Here is a 25518-nt window from a genome sequence, read left to right as displayed (position 1 = left end):
TTAAATATTGATAATTGACAAGGATGTAGAACTAAATAAACTCGACCTTAATGAGGGATTACATACAGAACAATAAAATAAATAAATAAACATTGTGTACACGCCTTTCGGAGATCTATTAAAAACATTTCACTTCTAAAAACATCATTGCGAAGTGTCATTCCTTAACGAAGCTGTCTCTGATATGTGTTCCCTGACTGTTTCAACAATCACAATCAATTTAATGTAAACTGTGATATTAGTGAAAAAGTTCATGTGCCAATGAAGTTCTATAGATTGTTTAGTGAAGGGAGTAGAGTTAATCAGTTCATATGTGCTTTTTTAAGTAAGTTTATATTATTTCATTTTTAGTCGATTTGTTTACCATTGTTTTTAGAGTTTACCATTCTCTTTTGCCGCACGGCTTCCACTTTGTAGTGTTCTTACTAGATCCGATTACACAGCCTCCTAGTGTTGCATTAAACCATAACTGGTTGTATAAAATATTGTATGGGCTAAACTATTAATTCTTTTTAAAACCCCGTATATAAATTAATTAATTGTCGTTTCATTTATCATTTCATAGTCAAAAAACGTAGTAGAGAAGGTATAAATGAAATGATATTTTCGTATGATGGAGAATCAAGTTGAGAAAAAAACTCTGGTTTGTTTATAGTAAATGTACCAGTATTCGCATATGGGGCGAGCATAGGATGGATGTCCCCGATGACTTTGCTCTTGCAGTCAGAGAAGTCTCCCAGAGGGACACCTCTTACTGATTTAGAGGTAACATTCGATACATGAGCTAATTTTATGAGATAAATAGCGTAAATAGCTAAAGTGCCTGTCTTTCTTGTATTGATGAAAGAAACTTCAAATTGCAGTGTATGATTCTGATCTTCCAGGTCTCAACCATGGCCGCAGTGGCTTATCTAGTTTGCATTCCAGGTGATTTCATGATGGCGTTATTAGGAGATTGGATTGGAAGAAAGAAAACCCTTATGCTTATATCCGCTTCCTGCGTCGTAAGTGAAATTCAAATAATGTCGTGTTTATACATATATGTAGCATACGCTATGAAACTATGAGATTTTTCAAAAGATTCTCCGAGAGAGAATTTTTTAAAATTGACATCACGTCCGTTATTTTAGGATTTAATCTATTACTAAACAATGTTGTTATGTCATAACACAAAAGCTACGTGTATAACTCGTATATATTCATAATTTTTACAAAAAACTTCTAGAAATAAGCTTCAGGACAATTTTATATGTTAACTTTAGCGATAAATTTGTACAAAGATTTAATGTTATCAGTCAAAGGTTAAAAAGGTTATGACTTATTTACGATACACATCATATTATATAATCAGTTGATCGATGCTTGAATATCTTTACAGGCAACTTGGGTGACGCTCTTGTTTTCTACCGAAGTGTGGGCGCTCATCTTGGCCCGAGCTTTCGTGGGAATCGCCATGGCGGGTGCTTACGTCACCTGTCCAATTTATACGAAGGAAATTAGTGATGACAGTATACGAGGAGCTTTAGGTTGTCTTGTAAGGATAAATAAATATAATTTATTAAATCGTGTATTAAATAAAATGAAAACGGCTGCATTTCAAATTTCAGGTAGTTGTATCGCACACTACAGGCAATCTGTTTCTTTATATCATCGGTGATATTTTAAAGTATCGGACAATTCTTTGGATGTGTCTTTTTATACCGACCTGCCATCTAGTTTTGTTTATGATGATGCCGGAGACGCCTTCGTATTTAGTTAAAAAAGGAAAAACTGAGGTAATGTTCAAGGTACTTTAATTTGAGACGACATATTAAATATGCGTAAATAATAAAATAAATTAAGGTAAATAAAGTCGGATATCGAAATCGCCAGGATGATATTATCTTTCATTCCCTTCCCTGTTTCGTCCACCATTCTCTTGCAGACGTTTAATTTATATATCACATATTTGTAAGCACGTATATCACATATTTGTAAGCACGTATAAAACGTAACAGTCTATATTATTTAAGATTCCTACTCTTACCTCAGGCATATTCGATTCGTTAAAAAAGTGTCATGTCTCTTTACCTTCTCAGGAAGCAGTCAGAGTGATGGCTTGGTTGCGATGTAAAAAAGTTACCGATTCGACCGTTACAACAGAACTTCAATCATTGCAAAAAGAACAGAAAAATGATGAAGGAGCCAATAACTTTTTGTTAAAAGCAATTTGTAAGAAATTTTTAATAACATAACAAGATTTCAATTTTTTTTAAATTTATGACTGTCTCACTGCACACTGAAATATATACAAAAAAATCGCTTTGGATGGGTAATTTCAACCCGTTAATATGTTATGTATTTGTTTACTTTGCTTTCATAATTGCGTCGTTGCGATTTAATAATATATTTTTTATTATGTAGTTGAATTATTTTTCAGTCAAAGATAGAACCTTATCGCGAGCTTTCCGCTTAGCAATGGTCGTCACCTTAGCTCGCGAGGTGTGCGGTGCTGTACCTGTCATGAACTTTGCTGGTGAAATATTTGCAATAGCCTCCAAAGAAAATGGGTTAATTCTCAGTCCCAATCAGCAGGCAATGATGTTGGGTGCCGTACAAGTAGCGGGCTCGGCACTGGCCTCTATTATCGTCGAGAAGGCCGGCAGAAAGGTATTTTGTATGATTAATTTTAAACTGTGATTTACTGAACACTTCAGTTCGCTTTTTCAGCGATGCCTGACAATAGCCTGTCTATTACTTAAAACTAACAAATTTTTAATATTACAGTTTATACTTTTCACAACGTCACTGGTCTCCGGGATAAGTATGTGTGTGTTAAATATGTATCAAAATAATGTTTATGTACTATTAGTGACATCTAGTTTGTTATAAAGAAAGTACTCATTTGTGGGTCTATGTATGATTGTCATTGAATTAAAGTTAGTCTGTCAACGTCCACCGTTGTTTCATTATTAAAGGTTATGGGCCCAGACCCGTTTTTAAGTGTATTATGGAAGTTTAAAGTATTATCTTTATCCATACTGCTATAATAATGTCGGTGAATTATATAGCCAACGTCCCAAAGTTGAAGGGTCGTGAAAACTATGACGACTGGTGTTTTGCGGTGCAAAATGTTTTGGTGCTAGAAAACATGGCGGATAAAATCAAGACACAGCTATCAGCATCGGCGTCGGCGAGTGATATTGAAAGTGATGCTAAAGCCAAGGCAAAATTGATATTAACAATCGATACATCTTTATATGTTCATATCAAGCAGGCAGCTACGGCATATGATTTATGGTCTACGCTTAAACATATGTATGATGATTCCGGCTATATGAGGAAGATTAGTCTACTGAGAAATCTCATTAACATTCGGCTAGAAAACTGTGAGTCAATGGCACAGTATGTTACTCAAATTGTAGAAACGGGCCAGCGACTTCGAGGAACAGGATTCAGTATAACCGATGAGTGGATTGGAGCATTAATGTTAGCGGGATTGACCGAAAAATATGCGCCTATGATAATGGCCATTGAGCATTCTGGAATTGAGGTTAGTGCAGATATTGTAAAAACAAAATTGGTAGACATGTGTGCTGATGATTATGTTGGTACTACATCCGGTTCAGAAAGTGCATTTATTGCGAAAGGAAGACATAGATTGAAAAGTGGCAATACTAAAAGCGGCCATTTTAATAGACAATCAGATATGACGCAACCTATCAAAATTATAAAGTGCTACAAATGTAAACAAACCGGTCACTATAAAAATCAGTGTGCGCAATCGGATAATACTAAACGAAAACAGACCAATGCCTTCAGTGCTGTTTTTCTGAGTGGAAATTTTAATAAGAACAGCTGGTATATCGATAGTGGCGCAAGTAAACACATGACTGCAAACAAAGATAACCTCACGAATGTATCGCATCAGCAGGAAACCAAAGAAATTATTATCGCAAATCAGACTAGAGTTTCAGTGTTGTGTTCTGGCGACGTAAACATCGTTACAGTAGTCAATCGAGAAGAATACGACGTTACAGTTACAGATGTATTGTATGTTCCGAATTTAACCACTAACTTGCTTTCTGTGAGTCAGTTGATTAGGAATGGCAACAATGTAATTTTCAAAGGAGAAATTTGCTATGTTTATAATCAACAGAAAGAACTCGTTGGCCAAGCAGAATTAGTTGATGGTGTGTATAAATTACAAACATTACAAGTCGATGAAATATTTGCAGCACCTGCAATAACATCATGTGAGACTTGGCACCGGCGATTAGGGCATATCAATAGTAATAGCCTGAATAAAATGAAAAATGGAGCTGTAGATGGAATCACATATCCTGAGGTGGTAAACATAGGCAAATCTTCATGCACTGTTTGTTGTGAAGGCAAACAAACTAGGTTGCCTTTCAAGAAAAGTTCATCAAAAACAGACGATGTGCTGGAGATTATTCATGCAGATGTTGGAGGTCCTATGGAAAATCAATCGATTGGAGGATCAAAATACTATGTTTTGTTTGTGGATGACTATAGCAAAATGGCATTTGTTTATTTTATGAAAGCTAAGAATGAAGTGTTCCATTATTTTCAAGAATTTCAGAGAATGGTAGAAAACCAAAAAGAAAAGAATGTCAAGGTTCTTCGAACTGATAATGGAGGGGAGTTTTGTAGTCGTGAATTTGGCAGTTATCTAAATAAGCAAGGTATAGTTCACCAGAGAACTAATGCTTATACACCAGAACAGAATGGTCTCTGCGAGAGGATGAACAGGTCAGTAGTTGAAAAGGCCAGATGTTTGATCTATGATGCTGGATTAGAGAAGAAGTTCTGGGCAGAAGCCGTCAACACATCAGTATATTTACGAAATAGATCAGTTGTCACGGGGCTGAATAATAAGACTCCTTATGAAGTATGGACTGGTCAGAAACCAAACCTAAGTCATTTGCGTATATTTGGCAGTGTAGTCATGGTTCACATTCCCAAGGAAAGACGTTTGAAATGGGATAAAAAGGCCAACAAGCTGATTTTTGTAGGTTATGCAGAAAAAACTAAAGGATACAGAGTATATGATCCTGTAACTAACATTGTCACAATCAGCAGAGATGTAGTTGTCATGGAAAGTCCAAACCAGAATATGGTAGAAATACCATTGGAATGTAAGCATCCAGTGGAGGTAACTGAGCAAGAGAATGATTATGAAGAAATTGAGAGCTCTTCCTCTAAAGACGATTGTGGGGATGAAACTTATGTCCCAGAATCTGAAGTTTCAGTGAGTACTTACAGTGATAAGACATTTGACACAGTCTCAGACCCAGGTGTTGAACCAATTGAGCCAGAGCAATTACCCAAACGCACTAGAGTGAGACCAGATAGGTATGGTTACAATAACTTGTGTATGGTGGAGTGTGAAGACAGTAGTCAAGGAGAGATAACACTCGGAGAGGCATTAAATGGTCCAGAAAGTCAATTCTGGCAAGCCAGTATGAAAGAAGAACTAAAATCATTCTGAGAAAATGAAGCTTGGGAAGTGGTGGACAGGCCAAAACAAGCTACAGTGGTTAAGTGTAAGTGGGTGTTAAAGAAAAAAGTGGACAGTGATGATAACATAAGATATCGTGCTCGGTTAGTTGCTAAAGGTTTTACACAGAAAGCAGGAATAGACTATACCGAAACTTTTTCCCCAGTGGTTCGTCACTCAACAATAAGACTATTGTTTGCATTAAGTGTTAAATATAATCTAGATATAACTCACCTTGATGTAACCACAGCATTTTTAAATGGGCATTTAAATGAAGATGTATATATGTGTTTACCTGAGAATTTTGAATGTCATGATAGGGAGAACAAAGTGTTAAAACTAAAGAGGGCAATCTATGGGTTGAAACAATCAGCTAGGGCATGGTATAAGCGTGTAGATGATTGTTTACAATCTTTTGGATATAGAAAGTCAGTGTATGAACCTTGTTTATTTATTAAACATGATAATACTACCAGAACATATATAGCTTTGTTTGTAGATGATTTTTTTATTTTTTCTGATTGTAAAAGAGAAACTGAATGTCTTAAGACTGAACTAAAATCTAAATTTAAATTAAAAGACTTGGGAGACATTAGACAGTGCTTAGGTATGAGGGTCAGAAGAAAAAAAGATGAGATTTTTGTAGATCAGGAACAATTTGTTGATCATTTGTTGAATAAGTTTAATATGAAAAATTGTAAACCAGTTAGTACACCTATGGAGGTAAATTTAAAGCTTAAAAAGGGAGACACTTGTTGTACTCAGTATCCTTACCAACAATTAATAGGAAGTTTGCTTTATTTATCAATGTTAACCCGTCCTGATATATTTTATTCTGTTTGTTACCTAAGTCAGTTTAATAATAATTATAATGAAACACATTGGAACCATGTAAAACGTGTTTTAAAGTACTTGCAAAAAACAAAACATTTTGGTTTAAAATATGTCAAGGATGATTTAGATTTAATAGGCTATGCGGATGCTGATTGGGCATCAGATTGTGTGGACCGTAAGTCTTATACAGGTTTTATGTTTAAGATGTCTGGTAGTGTCATCTCATTTGAATGTAAAAAACAATTAACAATAGCTTTGTCTAGCACAGAAGCTGAGTATATGGCTATATGTGAGGCAAGTAAAGAAGCCATTTATTTAAGGAACTTGTTAATAGAATTGAAATGTAGAAATGAGTCACCTATACTATTATATAATGACAACCAGAGTGCACAATTGTTAACTAAACATAGTTTATTTCATAAAAGAAGCAAGCATATTGATGTTAGATTTCATTTTGTTAGAACAGCTGTTGAAAATAATTTTATTGTAATAGAGTACTTAAATACAAATGATATGCCAGCAGATATATTAACAAAAAGTTTATGTTGCCAGAAACATTATAATTTTGTTAACCAGTTAGGTGTCACTCCATTGTAGAATGAAATTTGTTCACTATGTTTCAAATGATTAGTTGTTTTTTCTTTTGTCTATATGTCAATTATTTTGATAAGGGAGTGTGTTAAATATGTATCAAAATAATGTTTATGTACTATTAGTGACATCTAGTTTGTTATAAAGAAAGTACTCATTTGTGGGTCTATGTATGATTGTCATTGAATTAAAGTTAGTCTGTCAACGTCCACCGTTGTTTCATTATTAAATTTGAAATTATCCTTGCTTCTTGGTTCCTGGCTAATGACTACGAGCTATATCTGCCGAACTGGTTGCCAATACTCACGCTTTGCCTTTGCATCTTTTGTGACTCATCAGGACTAGCGCCAATGTCGCTTGTTATTACTGGCGAAATATTTTCTTTTAAGGTTAGTACACCTTTTTGTAGTTTCTATCTAACTGGTTTTTCCATTGAAAACGTCAGATTTATTCAGAAACTACTTGATTATCGACGTTAATATATCAAAAACTAAGTTTTTTTTAATTATTTCATTACAGTACCGTGGAACAGTAATGGCAGCAACGATGGCCACTGCATCGCTTGCCGACTTCTTCCAACTTTTAATATTCAAACCTCTGGTGAATTCAATCGGCATTCACGCTGCTTTCTATTTCTTTGGCTTTTTTTGTATATTTATGTCTATATATGTGATATTCTATGTGCCAGAGACAAAATCGAGGTGTTTAGAAGACATTTACGATGATTTAAATAAAAGTAAGCGAAAACCTAAAGTACCGACCGCAGCCTAATTAATAAAATAATGTTTATATTAAAATTGTTTTATTTTACAACTTATTTACTGCACATGTACCAGATACGGTAGGTACTTCTTTAATAATTATTATCTTAAAATAATATATCAATTTAAAGCAAAATAGATTAGAAATTTTGCATTTTTCATTTAATTCAGATTTTTTGATTTGAAAAAGAAAACGTTCCCTCTATAAGGTCAAATAATAAGGTGAAATCCATAAAATGTTTTTTTCGACAAAGTGTTCCGATATTTAATGGAATCAAGTGCAGGTGCTCCGCGCTCTCAGCACAAGCCCCTCACACTTTTCTTCTTGCACCTTTCTCTGGTCCTCCACAACTAGTCCACTGTACGAATTCTCTAAACTACACATTACGTAGCAATGTTCTTATCTTTTCTTTTGGCAATTAAATAATCTGGAGAAGGCCAGTTTTGCTATTCTGTAACTTTCTTTTCAAAAACGCACCGCGGATTCCGCTCTCAAATTGCTTGTGAAGGAGTCATTTTACACATATGTATGAAACGATGCTAATGTAGTAATCATTATTACTTTAAGTTACCGAAAAATTACGTCATGACGATCATCAATCAATGAAATTTGTTTAACTTAAAAAGGAAAATAGACTGTTGTAAGAGCCATAAAAATAAGTATATTCTATTTTTTATATAAACCAAAGATATTTGAAAACTATTAGGTACTATAAAAAGTCGACATTCACAAGAAAATTGTTTTTTTTTACAACAGTATTGTCTCAAGTATTTTCCTCCGAATAGAAGTCGATATTTCAGCGACTTAATTTGTTCAATATTTTTTTCTTTAACGTAGTATGAATTTAAGCAGTTTATCAAATAATATCAAGGTATAATGTCGAATATCAACATTTTTGCCTGAAACGCAAAATGTACATTGGTCAGTTGGCCACTGTTATGAGATTTTCTGAATCTACCTGAAAATAACTTAAGCGATATAATTCTTTAGCTTGCATTGTCCTGGTTAGGGATGTGAAAAAATAATCGATTATTAAAAAAATCGATTTTTTTAATAATCGATTATTGTACGCGATTTTTATATTTAAAATGATCGATTAATAATCGATTTTTTTTTTTAATTGAAAATCAATCATAGTCGATTTTTCATCTGCCACCTCCCGACATTATGTCTGGTCTTTTATAACCCGAACCTCGAACTATTAGGGATATTCGATATAGATCGATGTTTACAAAGCGATACATTGAATCCGATGCTTTAATGCATTGAGTATATTAATACATCTTGTATTGATATACTCGATGCATTGATATTTTTTTGTAAAACATCGAAAGGATGATAAAACCAGTTAATTTTACAAAAAACTCAAGTTTGAATATACCACTATAATTTAAAAGTAAAATAAATTTATTCAGCAGCGCAAGATTACAAACAATTAAAACGACAACAAAAATACTGCAATGTGCTACTGAAAAGGCATACACTCAGCATTTATCAAATTTCACCTAAAATCTATCAAAACGAGATTAAGTTAATTTCGATTTTGATTATTCTTAAACGTTAATTTGTGTTTATAATTTCTATTGTTTACTTTTAATTAAAAAAACCATGAAGAAAAAAATATTTAGGGTGTTTATTCTGAAATTAATTTAAAAATTTGGAAAAAATCGATTAATAAAAAAATCGTTTTTTTATGCAGAATGTCATTTCCCTAGTCCTGGTAATTGCCAAAATGAACACAACCGGTCTGTTTGTCGTTTGATAGCTTTATTTTTTTCGGCATTTAGACTAATATCTTCTTAAAGTATACTAAGAATTAAGATATTAATTTAAGCTTTAATTGAGATTTGCTATCCATCACGGGCATTTTCCTATTTTTTTGAAGTAAAATTTCTTTAGGCGCGACTAGGGAGTAACTTTTTTTCTGACGGAAGTAACGCTTTAACGTAGTTTCCTCTATTTAAAATAATACGATAGCGCGTTTTATAAGACCGTCAGCGCCATCTAGTGATGCATTATTTGAACTGAATAAAGTCAGTTTCTTGGTTTAGGATAGCATTCATTCGTTTTATTTGATACTGATTCTTGTAATTACGTTATTATTAGTATATTTATATTTAAAATTAAAATCCATACTAGTAACATGTAACCAAATTTAAATTCCACTAAAGAGGGAAGGTTCCCATCCTAGCTTGCTTTTCTTTTGTTATACATAGTAGTAGGCCAGTTTTTTCGCTTAATTTAGTATTTTACCATTTTGGAAGAAGTAAATGAATACCAAATTATTATCTTAAAAGTCGGGTCTATTTTATATAAAAATAACCAAGTTGTATAAGAGAATAGAAAATTGAATAAAAAAAATTCAACAGTTTAAAAAAAAATGTTTTAAATTGCAAAGTTTTTCGAAAATCTCTAAATATACTTATTGATTTATTACTTTTAAAATAAGTAAATTAATAATAAATTTTATGACGATTGCGACATTCTATAATATTCAATTTGAATAATCTTTGTAAAGCACATGAATCATAAATATAATTAAATAATCAAAGAATTAGTCTAGCAATTCAAATAGGGAACGCTGCCAGTATCTTCGGAACCTTGCCTAAAGGGACTCCTTTTAATGATATATTTTTATATATGTTAAGTTTAGTTATTTATTTCAATGTATATTATTTTATTATATGTAGTTAAAATGTATGTCATCGCTTAGGTTAAAATTATGTAAATGTAAATACATATTAAATGCTTTTAAACAATAAATATTAAATTATAATATGATATTTATTATTTAAGTTAATATTTAATAATTTCATTGATATATGCCGTCAACGCCAAAGAAGTTTTACTTCAATCGCGCGTAAAGATTACACGCACACACTTTTTTATTTTTCTTTTTAAATCTTCTTCAGTTTATTTTATGATCTCAAATAACTATTGGTATTAGAATACCACTTTCTTAGTCCTGAACCATAGGCAGGTTTGAATTATGTTTTGGTCTGTATATACCTCAATATTTTAGTAAAGTACAACCATTAATATTGGAATATATAATAATATGGTTTTAATCTTAAAAATTAAAGCTTTCAATAACATTTATCTCTTTCTCAAGTGTATTTGATTGATTATAACAATAGAAAAATTGATATTGTGAGATAAATAATATATATATTTTTTTTTTTCATACGCTTACGATATTCTCACGCATAGGCTACTCACTCAGCCTTCACTTATGATAAGGAATAAATAAGAAAAAAAAATGGACGGCCGCGGCCGCGGCGACAAACCGAAATTCCACGTTTGAAAGTAGTCATAAACCTAAGTGGTGGCCGCGTTCCCCAACACCGATCCCGTATTTGTTCAATTCTTAGAAATCTTCTCAGTTCATCTTAACATACTGCTATAATATGTTTAGTTATGACAACTCTAGATGTAAACTAAATAATATAAAAACACGATGGTGTTACAAAGAATTCACTTTCATATTGGAATTTATATTTGGAAAACCAAATTGAAACTATACTTAACCCATTATATTATGTAAAACTATAATTATATAACTGAAACCTTGACCAAACACCAAGATATAAATAGATATTTGTGATGAAATTTAAAAGATTCACACCCTGTATGTGTTTTTGATCTAGACTAATAGATGGCGCCAGATGTACAATAAAACGCGATGTTATTAAATGGACAATACGACTTTAGAAGAATAGGAATGTATATTACGTCTTCGACGAGGTTAGGTTAGGTTAGGTTAGGTTAGGTTAGGTTAGGTTAGGTTAGGTTAGGTTAGGTTAGGTTAGGTTAGGTTTTATTTTTTTTTTTTTTTTTTTTTTTTTTTTTTTTTTTTTTTTTTAATGCACCTAATAGGCCTACCTTCCCCGGCTACTTTATCGCACAGGGGCGTTGACTAAGCTAATCTTTCCTCTTTTCTTTCGTCCATCCTCTAAATAATGTACAACACAGCTTTATTCTTTATTAGGATTTTACACCTATCAATATCACAGTTCCGGTTTCACTTTTTATTATCCTACTTATATCTATCTCCTTACTATCTATTTATCTTTACATTTCTATCACAGTCATTCTTTTATTTACCTACTTATATCTATCTCCTTTCATTATTTATTTTCTACACATTCCAATCACGAGACGTGGCCCGCGAGGCGGGCGGCTTTCACTTCTCCGTGAGTATTCTCATAATACTCATTGGCAAGTGGGCGCCGGCCGCCTCGCGGTCCCCGCCCTGACTTTACTCCCATTGAACTTTGCTGTCCTATTTACTATTTTTAGGCAAAAATCCTCCAGGTGTGATCTGTTACAGACTAGCATGTCGGGCAGTCCCTGAAGACTGAGCGACATGCCTGTCATCTGTTCCAGGTCGCACCTGGAGGAGGCAAAAATGGGGCACTCCATAAGAAGGTGTGGGATGGATTGTTCCACCCCACTCTCACATTCACAGTCTCCTCTTTCCCTCAGCCTGAAACGGCACAGGTATTCGGCAAAGGGCCCATGGCCTGTGAGGATCTGTGCCATTTCAGGACTGTATCTTCTTTCTCGTATTTGTTTATGTGCAACAGCGACGTTCTTCAGGAACAGTTTTGTTTTTCCCGCTGTTTCTCCCTCTTTATACCGCCGGTCCCATTCTTCGATCGTTTTCCTTCTGATCTCTTTCCTTATGTATGACAGCGGGTACTCTACGTGAGCTGCTCTGACCTTCGAGGTCTCCGCAGCGGCTCTCGCAAGTTCGTCCGCCCTCTCGTTCCCCTCCGTGCCGACGTGCGCTTTCACCCAGTGGAGTCTTATATTCTGGCCCTTTTTTCGGCTCTCCGCCAGGTGTCTGCGGATCTCGACTACTCGGGGGTTTCGAGAGCGCCCGCCCGCAATCGCCTCGAGCGAAGACCGCGAGTCGCTGCAGATATTCACGTCAGTACCCATTGTCATCGCCTCCCTTACTGCACCAACGAGAGCTGCCAGCTCTGCTTGATATACGGTGCAGTAAGGGGCCATCTTTATCTTCTTCCATTTCTTTTCACTTCCACTCTCCCATTTGGACCAGGCGGCACCTACTCCTTTCTCCGTCTTACTTCCGTCTGTGTATATAGCCGTAGTGCTGTCATTTTGTATTAGGCCAGGGTCAGTTGTGATGGCGAAGCTAATATCCGGTTTTTCCGCGGGATGAGGTTGTTCTAACGCAGGTACGGCTCGCTCAATCCGGTCTCCTTCGCGTATGAACGGAGACGACCCCCTTCTGGCCTCAAACATCGCGGCGGCTTCTTCCACCCTGAGGTCGAGGGGCAGTATCCCCGCCAATAGCGTCGCGGAATTTAGCGATGCCGTCCTGTACGTCTTCGCTATTTTTTGTGCGAAAGCCCTCTGCACCGTCTCCAGTTTTTTCCTTGTACACAGTTTCTTAACTGTCGGTGCCCAGGCTGCCGACGCGTAAGTCACTATCGGCTCTATGACGGCTTGGTATACCTGGTGTACCATGTCTCCCGTCATTCCCCATTCCAGCTTCGCCATTCTTGCTACCTTTTTATGTATGTCTGCCGCCTTTCTCGTGACATTTTGCACATGCTTGTTAAACGTTAGCCCATCGTCTATCGTCAACCCCAGTAATTTAATCTCCTTTTCCATTACTATGTCTTGTCCATTCATTCTTATTCTTGGAGTATCGAACTTCAACCTTCGCGTCAGGACCATTGCTTTGGTTTTTTGTGGCGCGAAGTTGAGCTTGTTCTCGATACCCCACTTCCTCACATACTCGAGGGCAACGTTCGCTCGGTTTTCGATGGAGTGCGTGTCCGTTCCGCTGAACATCAGCACAACATCGTCTGCGAAAGCTTGTGCGTATGTCCCATCCTCTTCTAGTTCGACCAGTAGTGGGTCGAGCAAGATGTTCCAGAAGGTGGGCCCGCTAATCGAGCCCTGAATGCATCCCTTTTCAGGTTGCCTCACATTCTCTCTGTTTGCGTAGCGGACCACCACCTTCCTGCCTTTAAAGTAGTCTTCCACTACCAGCCTAAGTTGCTTGGGACACTCCTTCTTTGCCAGTTGATACTTGATCGCCGGCCACCATGCGTTGTCGAAAGCCCCCTCGATATCTAGCGACACCATCAACACTATTTCTTTGTTTCCGATGTGGTTTCTCGCTTTCGTAAGGATATCGTAGAGGGCATCCTCCGTGCTTTTTCCTGGCATGAATCCGTATTGTCTCCTGCTCATCCTGGGGAGTAGGCTATGTCTTATTCTGTTGATTATTACCTTTTCGAGTATCTTCCCCATGACTGGCAGGAGGCCTATTGGACGATAGGATTTGGCGGCCGCGTAGTCCTCCTTTCCTGGCTTCCTCAGTATAACTATCGTGGCTTCCTTCCATAGATCAGGGAAGCATCCCACTTCGAGGCATTTGTTGAAGATGGCCAAGGGAACCTCCGGGTTCGCCGTGATAGCTGCGCAGCAGATATCCGCAGAGAGTCCGTCAGCTCCCGGGGCCTTCCTCGGGTTGAAACTTCTAGCAGTACTGATGAGCTCCGCCATTGTGATTGGCACTTCATCAGCACTACTTCCCTGCAAGCTGCTGGTCATTTCCTCAACCGTTTTTCTCATTCTTTGATGGATGTCATCATCCATCTCGCAATTATCAGGCGGGAAAAATTTCCGTGCCAGCAGCTGCACCGATTCTTCGGAGTTCAACGAAATGCCCTTCTCTATTAGCGTGGTGTCTTCCCTGATCCCTTCCGCCTTTCTTATTATTTTATATATCCTGTCCCATAAGCTTTCCCCTTCTTGCTTCGTGCAGAGTTTTTTCCACCCTTCCTTTTGAGCCCTTTCGATCTCTTCCTCGTAGGTCTTTTTTGCCTCCAGGTAGGCATTTACTACGCACTCTCTCCTCCTGGGAGCTGCGTATGAGATCCTTTTCTTTTTCCTTGTCATGTCCTTCTTCAGGGCCTCTATTTCCTTGTTCCACCAGGGTGGATTGAAGTTTTTCCTTTTTTGTTTAACTTTGGGGATATGTTTTTCTGCGGCTTTTATTATTGTTTTCGTATATTCCGTTACTATGTTATTGACCCTGGCCTTCGTGTCCAGTTCTTTTATTTTGTCTGTGTTTATTTCCTTATTTGTCATGTCTGTCCTTACCTTGTTCTTAAAATCCTCCCAGTCTGCGTTTTTCGTATTGTATTTGCGGGTCGTCTTCGGTAGGTTGTGCGTTTGGGGTTTTTGAAGGGCTGTAGTCATAAAAATCGTGTTATGGTCTGAGCTTGTGATAGAAGTATCAACCCACCATCTCGTTACCTTACTGAGGAGGGCCGTTGTGCATACTGTGATGTCTACTACACTCGTGTATCTACGGCCCCCTCTTACGGTGTCGAAGGTGGGTGTGTTGCCACAATTTAGGATGCTCAGCCCTTCTTCGTCAAGGAACCCTCGTAGTTCCTTTCCTCGTGTGTCTTCGTTTCGGCTCCCCCACCATTCACTCCATGCGTTCACGTCCCCTCCAATCAATACCATCTTGGTTTTAAGTTTTTTCGTGAAGCTTCCTAGTTGTTCGAGGTATGGTTCGATGGGTTCATCGCCTTCGAAGTACACTGAAACTACCCCTATTTCCCACTGGTCCGTTCTCAGGACGGCAGCCACTATGTTTTCCGTGATAAGTGACTTGTCTTGAAGGACTTCTATGTGTTCGTCGAAAACAAGTATCGCCGCCTTCACCGGTTTCTCTCCAGTGGGTACGCACTGCACTACTCTGTACATAGGGCTTTCTGCCATCTGTTTACTGGCCCCTATGTACGGTTCCTGGAGTAGTGCTATTTTAACGTTTCTACCGCCCGCTTCTTTTATAAACTCCTGGATCGCGATTCTCTTTTTTCTAAGGTTCGCTTGTGCCAGGAGAAAGCCGGTAATATTGTTGGTGCCCTCGGCTTTTTTAACAATACGCGTAGCTTAGCCTCGCCGCCTTGTCCCACCCCTGCCGGGTTGGACAGCTCTGGCTGAAGGCTCCGTGCTCCGCGTTTCTTCCCTTAGTGTCTTTGCAGTTTATGCAGCTGGGAGGCTTTCCATCCTTGTGGATCTGGCAATCCGCCCTCATATGGGCTCCTCCACAGTGGCTGCACACCTCGGTCTCCTTTTTACAATGTCTTCGGGTATGTCCGTACCCCAGACACATAGTACATTGGACCAGAGGGGATTGGTCCTCTACCCAAACCCTCTGCAGGTCCACGTGTATCCTGCCAGCCAATGTTAGAGCTTGCCAGAGTTTAGGCGTGACCTGTAGGACCACGTGGCTCTCCAGAGGGTTCCTTGCCTTCCTCCTGTACTTTTCTGTTATATCTAGGTCCCGTTCCTCCAGGTGTGCAGTCACATTTTTGTTTTGGTTTTTGATGGCCCGGGTAATGTCTTCTGTCGTGTTGCAGGACAGGAGATTTTTAATTTTAATTAACGGGTTTTTATTTAAGGTGTCCTTCACCATCATTTCTTCCCCTAATTTTTCTTTGATTTTATTCCTTTCCTCCTCCGTCCTGCATCCCACTACGACCTTCCCGTCCCTGGCTCTTCTTATTTTTGCTACCTGCCAGCCTTCTTCTTTTGCATTTAACAGATGCCGGATGTTCTGCATCGTGTCCTCTGCCGTGTCTGTCGCACTCTTAGGCGCCACAACGACAGAGTGTAGCGTAGGTTTCTGTCCTCCCGGGCCTTCTTTTCGATTTTGGCCCTGACCGAGATTTTCCTTCGTCGCTTCTGCATACGACCTCATTTTCCTTTCCCAGATGTTATGCCTTTCTATTTCTCTCTTTTCTTTTTCCTCCAACTCTTTCCTAATCTCGGTCAGGATGCTTTCATTTTTCTGTTTTGCCAGATCCTCCATATTTTTTCTAAATTTTTCCAATTTCTTGTTCTCCATTTCCATTCTTTCTATTTGTTTGTGTAGCTTTTCGTTTATATCTATTTTTGCTTCATTTTTCTGTTTGGGTGTTTGTTGTTGTGGGTTCCTCTGTATCTCCTCTTCGGCCTCTTTGACTATCTGGTACAGCCGCTTGACAGCTGACTGTACCCCTGTTTTAATATCCGTTTTTATGTTCCTGGACTCCGCCAGGTGCGCCATTGCCTTCAGATAGCAGTTTTTGGCTTCTTTTTCCCTGGCCAGAGCGGGAGCAGGAGACTTACCTCCTCCACCCGCCCCGGTCAGGGAAGCCTCTTTTGCCACCTTTGGGGCCTGGCTAGAGGCCTCCTCCCACTTATCGATGCTGCGCCTGATGGCAGGCGCCGATGACTGACTTTTCGGTGGAGTACGTAGACCCAGCATTTTGCCTATTAGGAATTGTCAGTGGTAAAATTTAACGATCGTTCAATTGAGTACTTAGTCTAAGGTCTACCCCCAATAGGGTGGTAGCCGTGTCAATAATATATTATTTAAATACAATAATTTAAATTATCCAATAAAACTTATTCTAGGGTCTACTCCCAATAGGGTAGTAGCCGTGTCAGTAAATTATTATTTATATACAAAATTTAAATCTACAATAAAACTTATTTTAGGGTCTACTCCCAATAGGGTAGTAGCCGTGTCAATATAATATTATTATTATACAATTTTTGAAAATACAATAAAACTTATTCTAGGGTCTACTCCCAATAGGGTAGTAGCCGTGTCAGTAATTATTATTTATATACAATTTAAATATACAGTAAAACTTATTTTAGGGTCTACTCCCAATAGGGTAGTAACCGTCAATTAAAACTTAGCCTACTTTCTTATCTAACTTAAAACTAGTGTCTTTTCCCAAAAGGGAAAAGGCAGTCAATAAAGCTATATGTTTCAGGTCCTCGGGAAGGGCTGGTATAATTTAGAAATAAAATACGCGCGCTGGACCGTCCGCCCTAGTCGACGATGTGTGTGTGTGTGTATAAGTGTGGTGGTCAGGTGACTCCCCTCTTTGAGTGGAGTCAAATGAGCCGTTACACTTAGTGTTTATGGTGTTTTGTGTGTGTGTGTGTGTGTAAGTCACTTGTGTGTGTGTGTAGTTAGGTGCGGTAGCTATAAAAAGACTCCCCTCTTTGAGTGGAGTCGTTTGAGCCGTCGCACCTGTATGTTGTTATTTTGATGGGTGGTCAGGCGGACGTGTCCGTGGGTTAGGTGCGTTTTTTATATATTTATATTCCCCTAATTTGTCCAAACTTGCTAAGTATACGTATACTACGTATACAAGTCCGCTGCCAAAATTGCCGAAAAACGCACCGTTTTCGAGTTATTAACTGCCAAAAGATTTTAATATTTCAAAAGTTTTAGAAACTTTTAATAAATTTAATAAATTTTGAAAATTTGGAATTTGAAGATTTTGAATTTCGATCCTGGTAGGGGCGGGCCAGGCGGACAAATCCAATATATTAATATATATTAATATATTGATCTGCCCTTAAAAACGCGAAAAAACCAACCGTTCCCGAGATATTTATGTTTTCTTCCTGGTTTCTTCCCGTCGCTGCAGCTCCGCTCGGGTTGGTCCGATCTTCTGGTTCGAACCGTCGTCAAGTTCAGCTCGCAGAGGGCTATCCAACGACGTATCGCACCTTTCCAGAAAATTTGGATTTCGCCGACCACGTGCCACGTGGTTTTTGGGTTTTTATGTCGTAACTTTTTTATTTTTGATGGTAAAAATCCTTGCGACCCTTCAGCAGACGCGTCTTCGTGAGTTCTATCGAGTGACGTTATTTAAATTGGGGGTCACCGCTTTAGTTTTTAAGTTTTTGAGCTTTAAGTTGTTTTTTATTAGGTTATTTTTGGTTTTTCAGTTATAAAATTTTTTCCCCTAGGCATATATTTTAGAAAATTATGTCAATCGACTCGTCTTTTTGAGCCGCGTCTTTTGGTGTATAGCACTTGTGGGGGACGGCTCTAATTCTCCGACCAGTGGTCACGCCCCTTTTTTATTTTATTTAAATTTCTCAAAAACCTTTATCCGTAAAAATCCAAGATTGGTGTCAAAAGATGCGGCTTAGCAAGGCGCATCTAGCGATGCGAAGAACGGCACAGGTCACCGATCAAATACGTGCGTCGCACTCACTTTTGTCACTGTTTTTTCACTTTTTTGTTGTTTTTCGAACTTTTTAGTCACTTATATTCACTTTTTATTAGACAATATTTATATATTTAGATTCGCCGTCGCGAGACGCACAAAATGATGTATCGCACTGTTTGTTTCGCGACAAAAATCCTATTTTTGGGATTTTTAGTTTGCGGAGCTTCACTGTTTTGCTGTTTACGCGACGGCGGTTCGACTGCGACTGGTTAGGTTAGGTTAGGTTAGGTTAGGTTAGGTTAGGTTAGGTTAGGTTAGGTTAGGTTAGGTTAGGTTAGGTTAGGTTAGGTTAGGTTAGGTTAGGTTAGGTTAGGTTAGGTTAGGTTAGGTTAGGTTAGGTTAGGTTAGGTTAGGTTAGGTTAGGTTAGGTTAGGTTAGGTTAGGTTAGGTTAGGTTAGGTTAGGTTAGGTTAGGTTAGGTTAGGTTAGGTTAGGTTAGGTTAGGTTAGGTTAGGTTAGGTTAGGTTAGGTTAGGTTAGGTTAGGTTAGGTTAGGTTAGGTTAGGTTAGGTTAGGTTAGGTTAGGTTAGGTTAGGTTAGGTTAGGTTAGGTTAGGTTAGGTTAGGTTAGGTTAGGTTAGGTTAGGTTAGGTTAGGTTAGGTTAGGTTAGGTTAGGTTAAGGGCCTCATAGCCAAGCGGCTTTGTATGTGACCGTGGTGGGTGTGAGGTTCCGGGTTCGATTCCCGGTCCGAGTGTAAATTTATATTTATTCTCGGCCTTTGGTAGGGCTGTACGGTGCCGGGCGAGTGTTTAAACCGTACATAGTGGGCACAGTTGAGATTCTATAGTGTGCAGTGGGCACCCAACTATATCGATACTCCTGTGTGAGGATGGCAATTACAAGTGGTTAAGTAATTCAAAAAAAAAAAGGTTAGGTTAGGTTAGGTTAGGTTAGGTTAGGTTAGGTTAGGTTAGGTTAGGTTAGGTTAGGTTAGGTTTTTTTTTTTTTTTTTTTTTTTTTTTTTTTTTTTTCCTTTTAATTGTTAGTAGGCCTACCATCCCCGGCGACTAACGCCCCGGGGCCGAGGAAGCTAAGCTAAAGTACAGCTTGAAGTCTTTATTGATGTAAAAACAGATATATACATTGGGCGTGAATTAGGTGGTTGAGGGTTGGTTTTGCTATTTGATACAATTCTTTTCCCTCAACCACCTGAACAGAGTCCGCGTCTTAAAACTAGTAATTATATAAAGTGAAAGTAAACATTTTTATAAATTATTTGTACTTAAGTAAGTAGGTTATTACAAAAAAAAAAAAAAAAAAAAAAAAAAAAAAAAAAAAAATATGTTTTACTATTAGACTAAATAAATTGTGTTTATAATTATTCCAGTATTAAGAATTGACGCGGGTCGGTTGATGAGGGTTGGTTCTGCTATTAGATACAATAACCTTCCCTCAGCCGCCCAATTTAAGTCCGCTTCTTAATACCAGCACATATTGAACAAAGAAAACAGTTTAATCTATACATCATCGTTGGGCAATGCAAAACATAATTTAAGCAGAGATATGCTTTAGTAATTGCGCTTATAAATAGCTATGCAGGTGTTAGAGTAGGACACGGGTAGGTTGTTGAGGGTCGGTTCTGCTATTAGATACAATAACCGACCCTCAGCCGCCCGGTTTAAGCCCGCTACTTAACACCAACATTTAGTATTACACAAAGAAAAGTTTAACATTATTAAACATAAAGAATAAAGAAAAAATAAAAAGTTTTACATTTACTTTTACAGTTGATACAAAGCTAAATTTGAACAAAGATGAATTATGATTAATTGCGCTTATAATTATGCAAGTGTTTAGCGTTGGACACGGGAAGGTTGTTGAGGGCCGGATCTGCTATTAGATACAATAACCGACCCTCAGCCGCCCGGTTTAAGCCCGCTACTTAACACCAGCATTTAGTATTACACAAAGAAAAGTTTAACATTATTAAACATAAAGAAAAAAAAAAAAAAAAAAAAAGTTTTACATTTACTTTTACAGTTGATACAAAGCTAAATTTGAACAAAGATGAATTATGATTAATTGCGCTTATAATTATGCAAGTGTTTAGCGTAGGACACGGGAAGGTTGTTGAGGGCCGGATCTGCTATTAGATACAATAACCGGCCCTCAGCCGCCCGGTTTAAGCCCGCTACTTAACACCAACATTTAGTATTACACAAAGAAAAGTTTAACATTATTAAACATAAAGAATAAAGAAAAAATAAAAAGTTTTACATTTACTTTTACAGTTGATACAAAGCTAAATTTGAACAAAGATGAATTATGATTAATTGCGCTTATAATTATGCAAGTGTTTAGCGTTGGACACGGGAAGGTTGTTGAGGGCCGGATCTGCTATTAGATACAATAACCGACCCTCAGCCGCCCGGTTTAAGTCCGCTACTTATCACCAACATTAATATTACACAGAGATCAGTTAGAATTGTAGTAAAATAAAAATAAAAATACACAGTGAAATGGAATTAGAATTAAATAATTGATATAAAACTAGATGTAAACAAAGGTGGGCTTAATTAATGTGCTTATAAATAACTATGCGGGTGTTTAGAGTCGAACACGGGTAGGTTGTTGAGGATCGGTTCTGCTATTAGATACAATAACCGACCCTCAGCCGCCCGGTTTAAGCCCGCTTCTTAACACCAACACTTAATATTACACAGAGATCAGTTAGTATTGTAGTAAAATAAAGATAAAAATACACAGTGAAATGGAATTAACAGTTTATATAAAACTAGATGTAACCAAAGGTGGGCTTAATTAATGTGCTTATAAATAACTATGCGGGTGTTTAGAGTCGGACACGGGTAGGTTGTTGAGGATCGGTTTTGCTATTAGATACAATAACCGACCCTCAGCCGCCCGGTTTAAGCCCTCTTCTTAACACCAACACTTAACATTACACAGAAATCAGTTAGAATTGTAGTAAAATAAAGATAAAAATACACAGTGAAATGGAATTAAACAGTTAATATAAAACTAGATATAAACAAAGGTGGGCTTAATTAATGTGCTTATAAATAACTATGCGGGTGTTTAGAGTCGGACACGGGTAGGTTGTAGAGGGTCGGCTCTGCTATTAGATACAAAAACCGACCCTCAGCCGCCCGGTTTAAGCCCTCTTCTTAACACCAACATATAATATTACACATAGTAACAATGATAAAAATAGGAAAGTTTTATAATTACACATACAGTTGATATACGGTTAAACCTGAACAGGGGTAATCTATAGTGAAAATGAATCCTAATATTAGAATAATGCGTAACTAGTTACACAAACGAGATTAAAAATATTATCATTCAGTGAAGTAGAATTATATAAAAGAATATAAAATTGTAGTAAAATAAGAATGTACAATAAAATGGGATTAAACTTATAGTAAAATAAAAATGGAATCAATATATTAAATTATGTTTAGTACAAATGATATTAACACAGTAAAGTGGGATTTAAATTTCCTATTTAATGAAAAATAGATAGAATAAATTTGAGATTAAGGTCTAACATAGGTTAGTAGTATTAAGTAATTGAATCGAAGTTAAGTTAAATATTAAATGTTGGGTATTATAATTGTAAAAAGAGTAAAAGGTAATATATGAATAGACGTAACTTTATACATTTTGTACGGGTGAGGGTGGATTACTTGCAGATTAATTATTAAGTGTGAGTATAAGATATAAAATATCTTAGTTAGCTTTGATAGAGCACACGAGGTTTGGGAAGGGTTGTGTTGTTTAATAAGGGGTAGGGTTGTGGTTGTTTTCGTGTTTTAGTGTAGGTAACCTAGAGGAGGTGCAGCGTGTAAAGGTCGTCGAAAATTTTGTCGTTTTCGATTTTAAAGGAGGTTTTGTATAGGTAGACAAATGCTCCAGTGCGAGTGCTGCGCGTTGAGGTCGCAATTAATGTGAGTGTTTAATTCAGTGTGTAATTGTGTTGTTTAATATGAAATTAGTGTTTTGTGCATGTTTTAAATGTAGTTAATTTTTGCCTCAACGCGGGCACGCATGGCTGTAACTTTGGGGCATTTGTCTGAGTCGGCGCGGTGTAGAGTGCCGGTGTTGGTGTTGAATTGTTTGTTATGTTCTGCGCAATTGGTGCAGTTGTGTACTTCGGCCTTGCACTCCGCTGTAGGATGGTGAGCGGAGCACTTGGCGCATGTGGGTGTGGTGTTGGGGCAGCGGCTCTTTGTGTGTCCGAAATTTAGGCAGTTTTGACACTGCCTAAATGGTGAGAAGTTGTCACTGTGGACCCGCTGCATCCCTATGTTAACTCTGCCTAGGTCGGCGAACGCCTTCCAGGCAGAGGGTGTTGTGTTTAGAACCGCGTTGTACAGTGTAGTGTTTCTGTTGTTAGCAATGAATTTTATAGTGAATGTGTGATTAGCTAGTGTGATGTTTTGGTCTTTTATTGTTTTAGTGAGTTCAAACTCGGGAATTGTTTTCTTTATGCCTTTGAGGATGATCATTGGATCAATCCGTTTTTCCTCTTGAGTGTGTATTTTTGTGTTTTTTTGTAGTCGTGTAATTGTGTGTTGTTTATGCTCTTCTTTCTCGAAAACGAGTTTAATCTTTTGTTTTGACAGTGGGGTGACTTTTAAAGGGGCGAATCCGCCCTCTCTGAAATTAACGGTTCTACTGATTTGTGTCAGTATCTGTTCTGTTGTTGTGTCGGGACCCTCTCCGGACACGATGATGGAAGGCCCTGCAGGGGGTTTGGGCGTGGCGGCGGCCTTAGCGTAGGATTGATGAGTCTTATGCGGGTCCGCCGACACTGTTTGTATCTCCGGCGGCGCGGGTTTAGGGTATGCCTTAATAACCCTGGTATGTTCCTGCAAGGCCTTATTCGATTCATCGAGTAACCGAGAGTGGGCCTCGAGTTTGTCTAACAGTTGTTGTTGTGTGGTGTCTTTAGTTGGTGTAACTGTTGTATTGGTGGCCTGTGTCGTGAGGGGTTTGGGAGGGGAGGGGGTGGAGGGGTCGAGCATGGCGATGACTCCAAAGAGGCCGTTTATTGCCTCTGTGATCGTGGTTTTGAGATCACCCTTTAGATTGCGGGAGGCTGATACTGCGTCCAGGCCTTTCTTTCTATAGTCTCTCGCCATCTCTATGTATGTAGACTCCGCAGGGGGAGTTGAGCGGGTGAAAGACGGGCTCAGAGTGTCCACTAGGGACCGCCTGGCGGCTGCTGTGGTCATGTAAGGTGACGGAATGTCAGATTTGGATGTTTTGGGAGGGGTTCTGGGTAACATGTCTGCGGAGGGGGGTGAGGGGGGGCTAAAATGTGGACAGGTGTATTCGCCTCTTCAAGCTGGGTTGATTGATACCCAACTCGAGGGGGTGGGGGTAGGGGGGAAGATTTTGGCGCGGTGGGGGGGGGGAAACCTGTATTGTGGGGTGGAGGGGGGTTTATGAGAGGAACAATGTGCACTATCTTATAGAGCTCGCTAAGCCGGTTCGAATGAGCCCAAGCTCGATGGTATTAGAACAAAAATTTAAAAATATTGAATATCTAAAAATATGGGGCTGGTAATCCACCCTACCTTGAGTTTTAGAGCAGGATTGCTCCGCAGCTGTTGCTCGTAGGGCAGAGGTGCTTGTAGTTTTCTACTTGCCCTTGGAGAGGACAATCCAGTGGTTGTGATGCTGGAGCTGTTCCAGCTCACCAGACAATCTGGTGTCCAGCTCGGTGACTGGAAAATTCTTGTGGATGGAATGTAAGATGTCTGTTGGTGTTTTTTACGGGCTGTCCGGTGAATGTAAATTTAGAATTTTAGGTGTTCTGGATCCTGTGGATATCCTCGTTTCCAAGCTGTTTCTGACCGTTACTTCCTGGCTATGGTTCCGATTCTTATAAACTTGGTGTCAGTAGCTTTCTAATTTTTAGTTTGTCTGTGGTATATATAGTGAAGTGTTGTGCATTTGAGTTTGGGGCTGATTAACACCCAAAAACAGGTTTTCCCTCTGTTCGAGGGGATATTTCAGATCGGATTTTCTTGCTATATATATCAAACGATTCCTTTTGGTCTAGCGGTTCTAATAGACACGTTAAATGAACTGTAACTTGTGGGGCACTGGCAGGAGGGGCAAAACCCTTATTTTTGAAGTTATTTGGCTCTAAAAAGTTGGTTCTTGGGCCCAAAATTATAAAATGGGTATCGGACGATAGCCCTCAATTAGGACTATCGTTTTAAGCTATGATATGACACTGTTATAGATCTGAATAAAAAGTTATCGACCTTTTTCCGGTGTTTTGTCCATGGAATCCTTGGTTGTGGACCCTTATCAACCAAAATTAGGTCGAAATGACCGCCTTAATTCACTCTACTACACTATACCACTAAAACAATTTTTGAAGAACTAAAAGTATTTTTAAAAGACAAAAAACCAAAAAATTTACTGTTTTTTATGAAAATAAAATATTAAACTAAAACTTTTAAAACTGAATTTAACACTGTTAGTTAGATCGCAGAAGCGCGCATCTAATGATATGTAACACTTAACTGAAAACGGAAGAAAAACCACTGTTTAGATTTTTTCAAACTTTTTTAAGGCGCGGAGCGACGTGAATTCGACCGTTTCGGGTGGCGTTTGGACGCGGACTGGTTAGGTTAGGTTAGGTTAGGTTAGGTTAGGTTAGGTTAGGTTAGGTTTTTTTTTTTTTTTTTTTTTTTTTTTTTTTTTTTTTTTTTAATTGCTAGTAGGCCTACCTCCCCGGCGACTTAAGCCCCGGGGCCGAGGAAGCTAA

At 38.1% G+C, this 25518-nt stretch overlaps 1 protein-coding gene across 2 annotated transcripts; it reads left to right on the top strand.

Moving 5' to 3' along the window:
• The first annotated feature begins 68 nt into the window (after positions 1 to 68).
• Positions 69 to 7722, top strand: LOC125050961 (facilitated trehalose transporter Tret1-like). 2 transcript variants are annotated; one of them, XM_047651059.1, is made up of 10 exons: positions 69 to 325; positions 656 to 765; positions 885 to 1004; positions 1379 to 1534; positions 1608 to 1775; positions 2079 to 2211; positions 2420 to 2649; positions 2767 to 2813; positions 7167 to 7314; positions 7445 to 7722. In XM_047651059.1, the coding sequence occupies exons 1-10, from the start codon at positions 262 to 264 to the stop codon at positions 7694 to 7696; spliced, it is 1428 nt and encodes a 475-aa protein (XP_047507015.1). In that variant the 5' UTR covers positions 69 to 261; the 3' UTR covers positions 7697 to 7722. The 2 variants fall into 2 exon arrangements, with proteins under 2 accessions (XP_047507015.1, XP_047507016.1); XM_047651060.1 differs by lacking the exon at positions 69 to 325 and having other exon boundaries at positions 653 to 765; positions 928 to 1004.
• Positions 7723 to 25518: the final 17796 nt, after the last annotated feature.

Source organism: Pieris napi, chromosome 7 (genome assembly GCF_905475465.1).
Source record: "Pieris napi chromosome 7, ilPieNapi1.2, whole genome shotgun sequence".
Taxonomy (NCBI): domain Eukaryota; kingdom Metazoa; phylum Arthropoda; class Insecta; order Lepidoptera; family Pieridae; genus Pieris; species Pieris napi.
The sequence above is the reverse complement of the archived record's forward strand: the minus strand, read 5'-3'. Positions and strand labels throughout refer to the sequence as shown.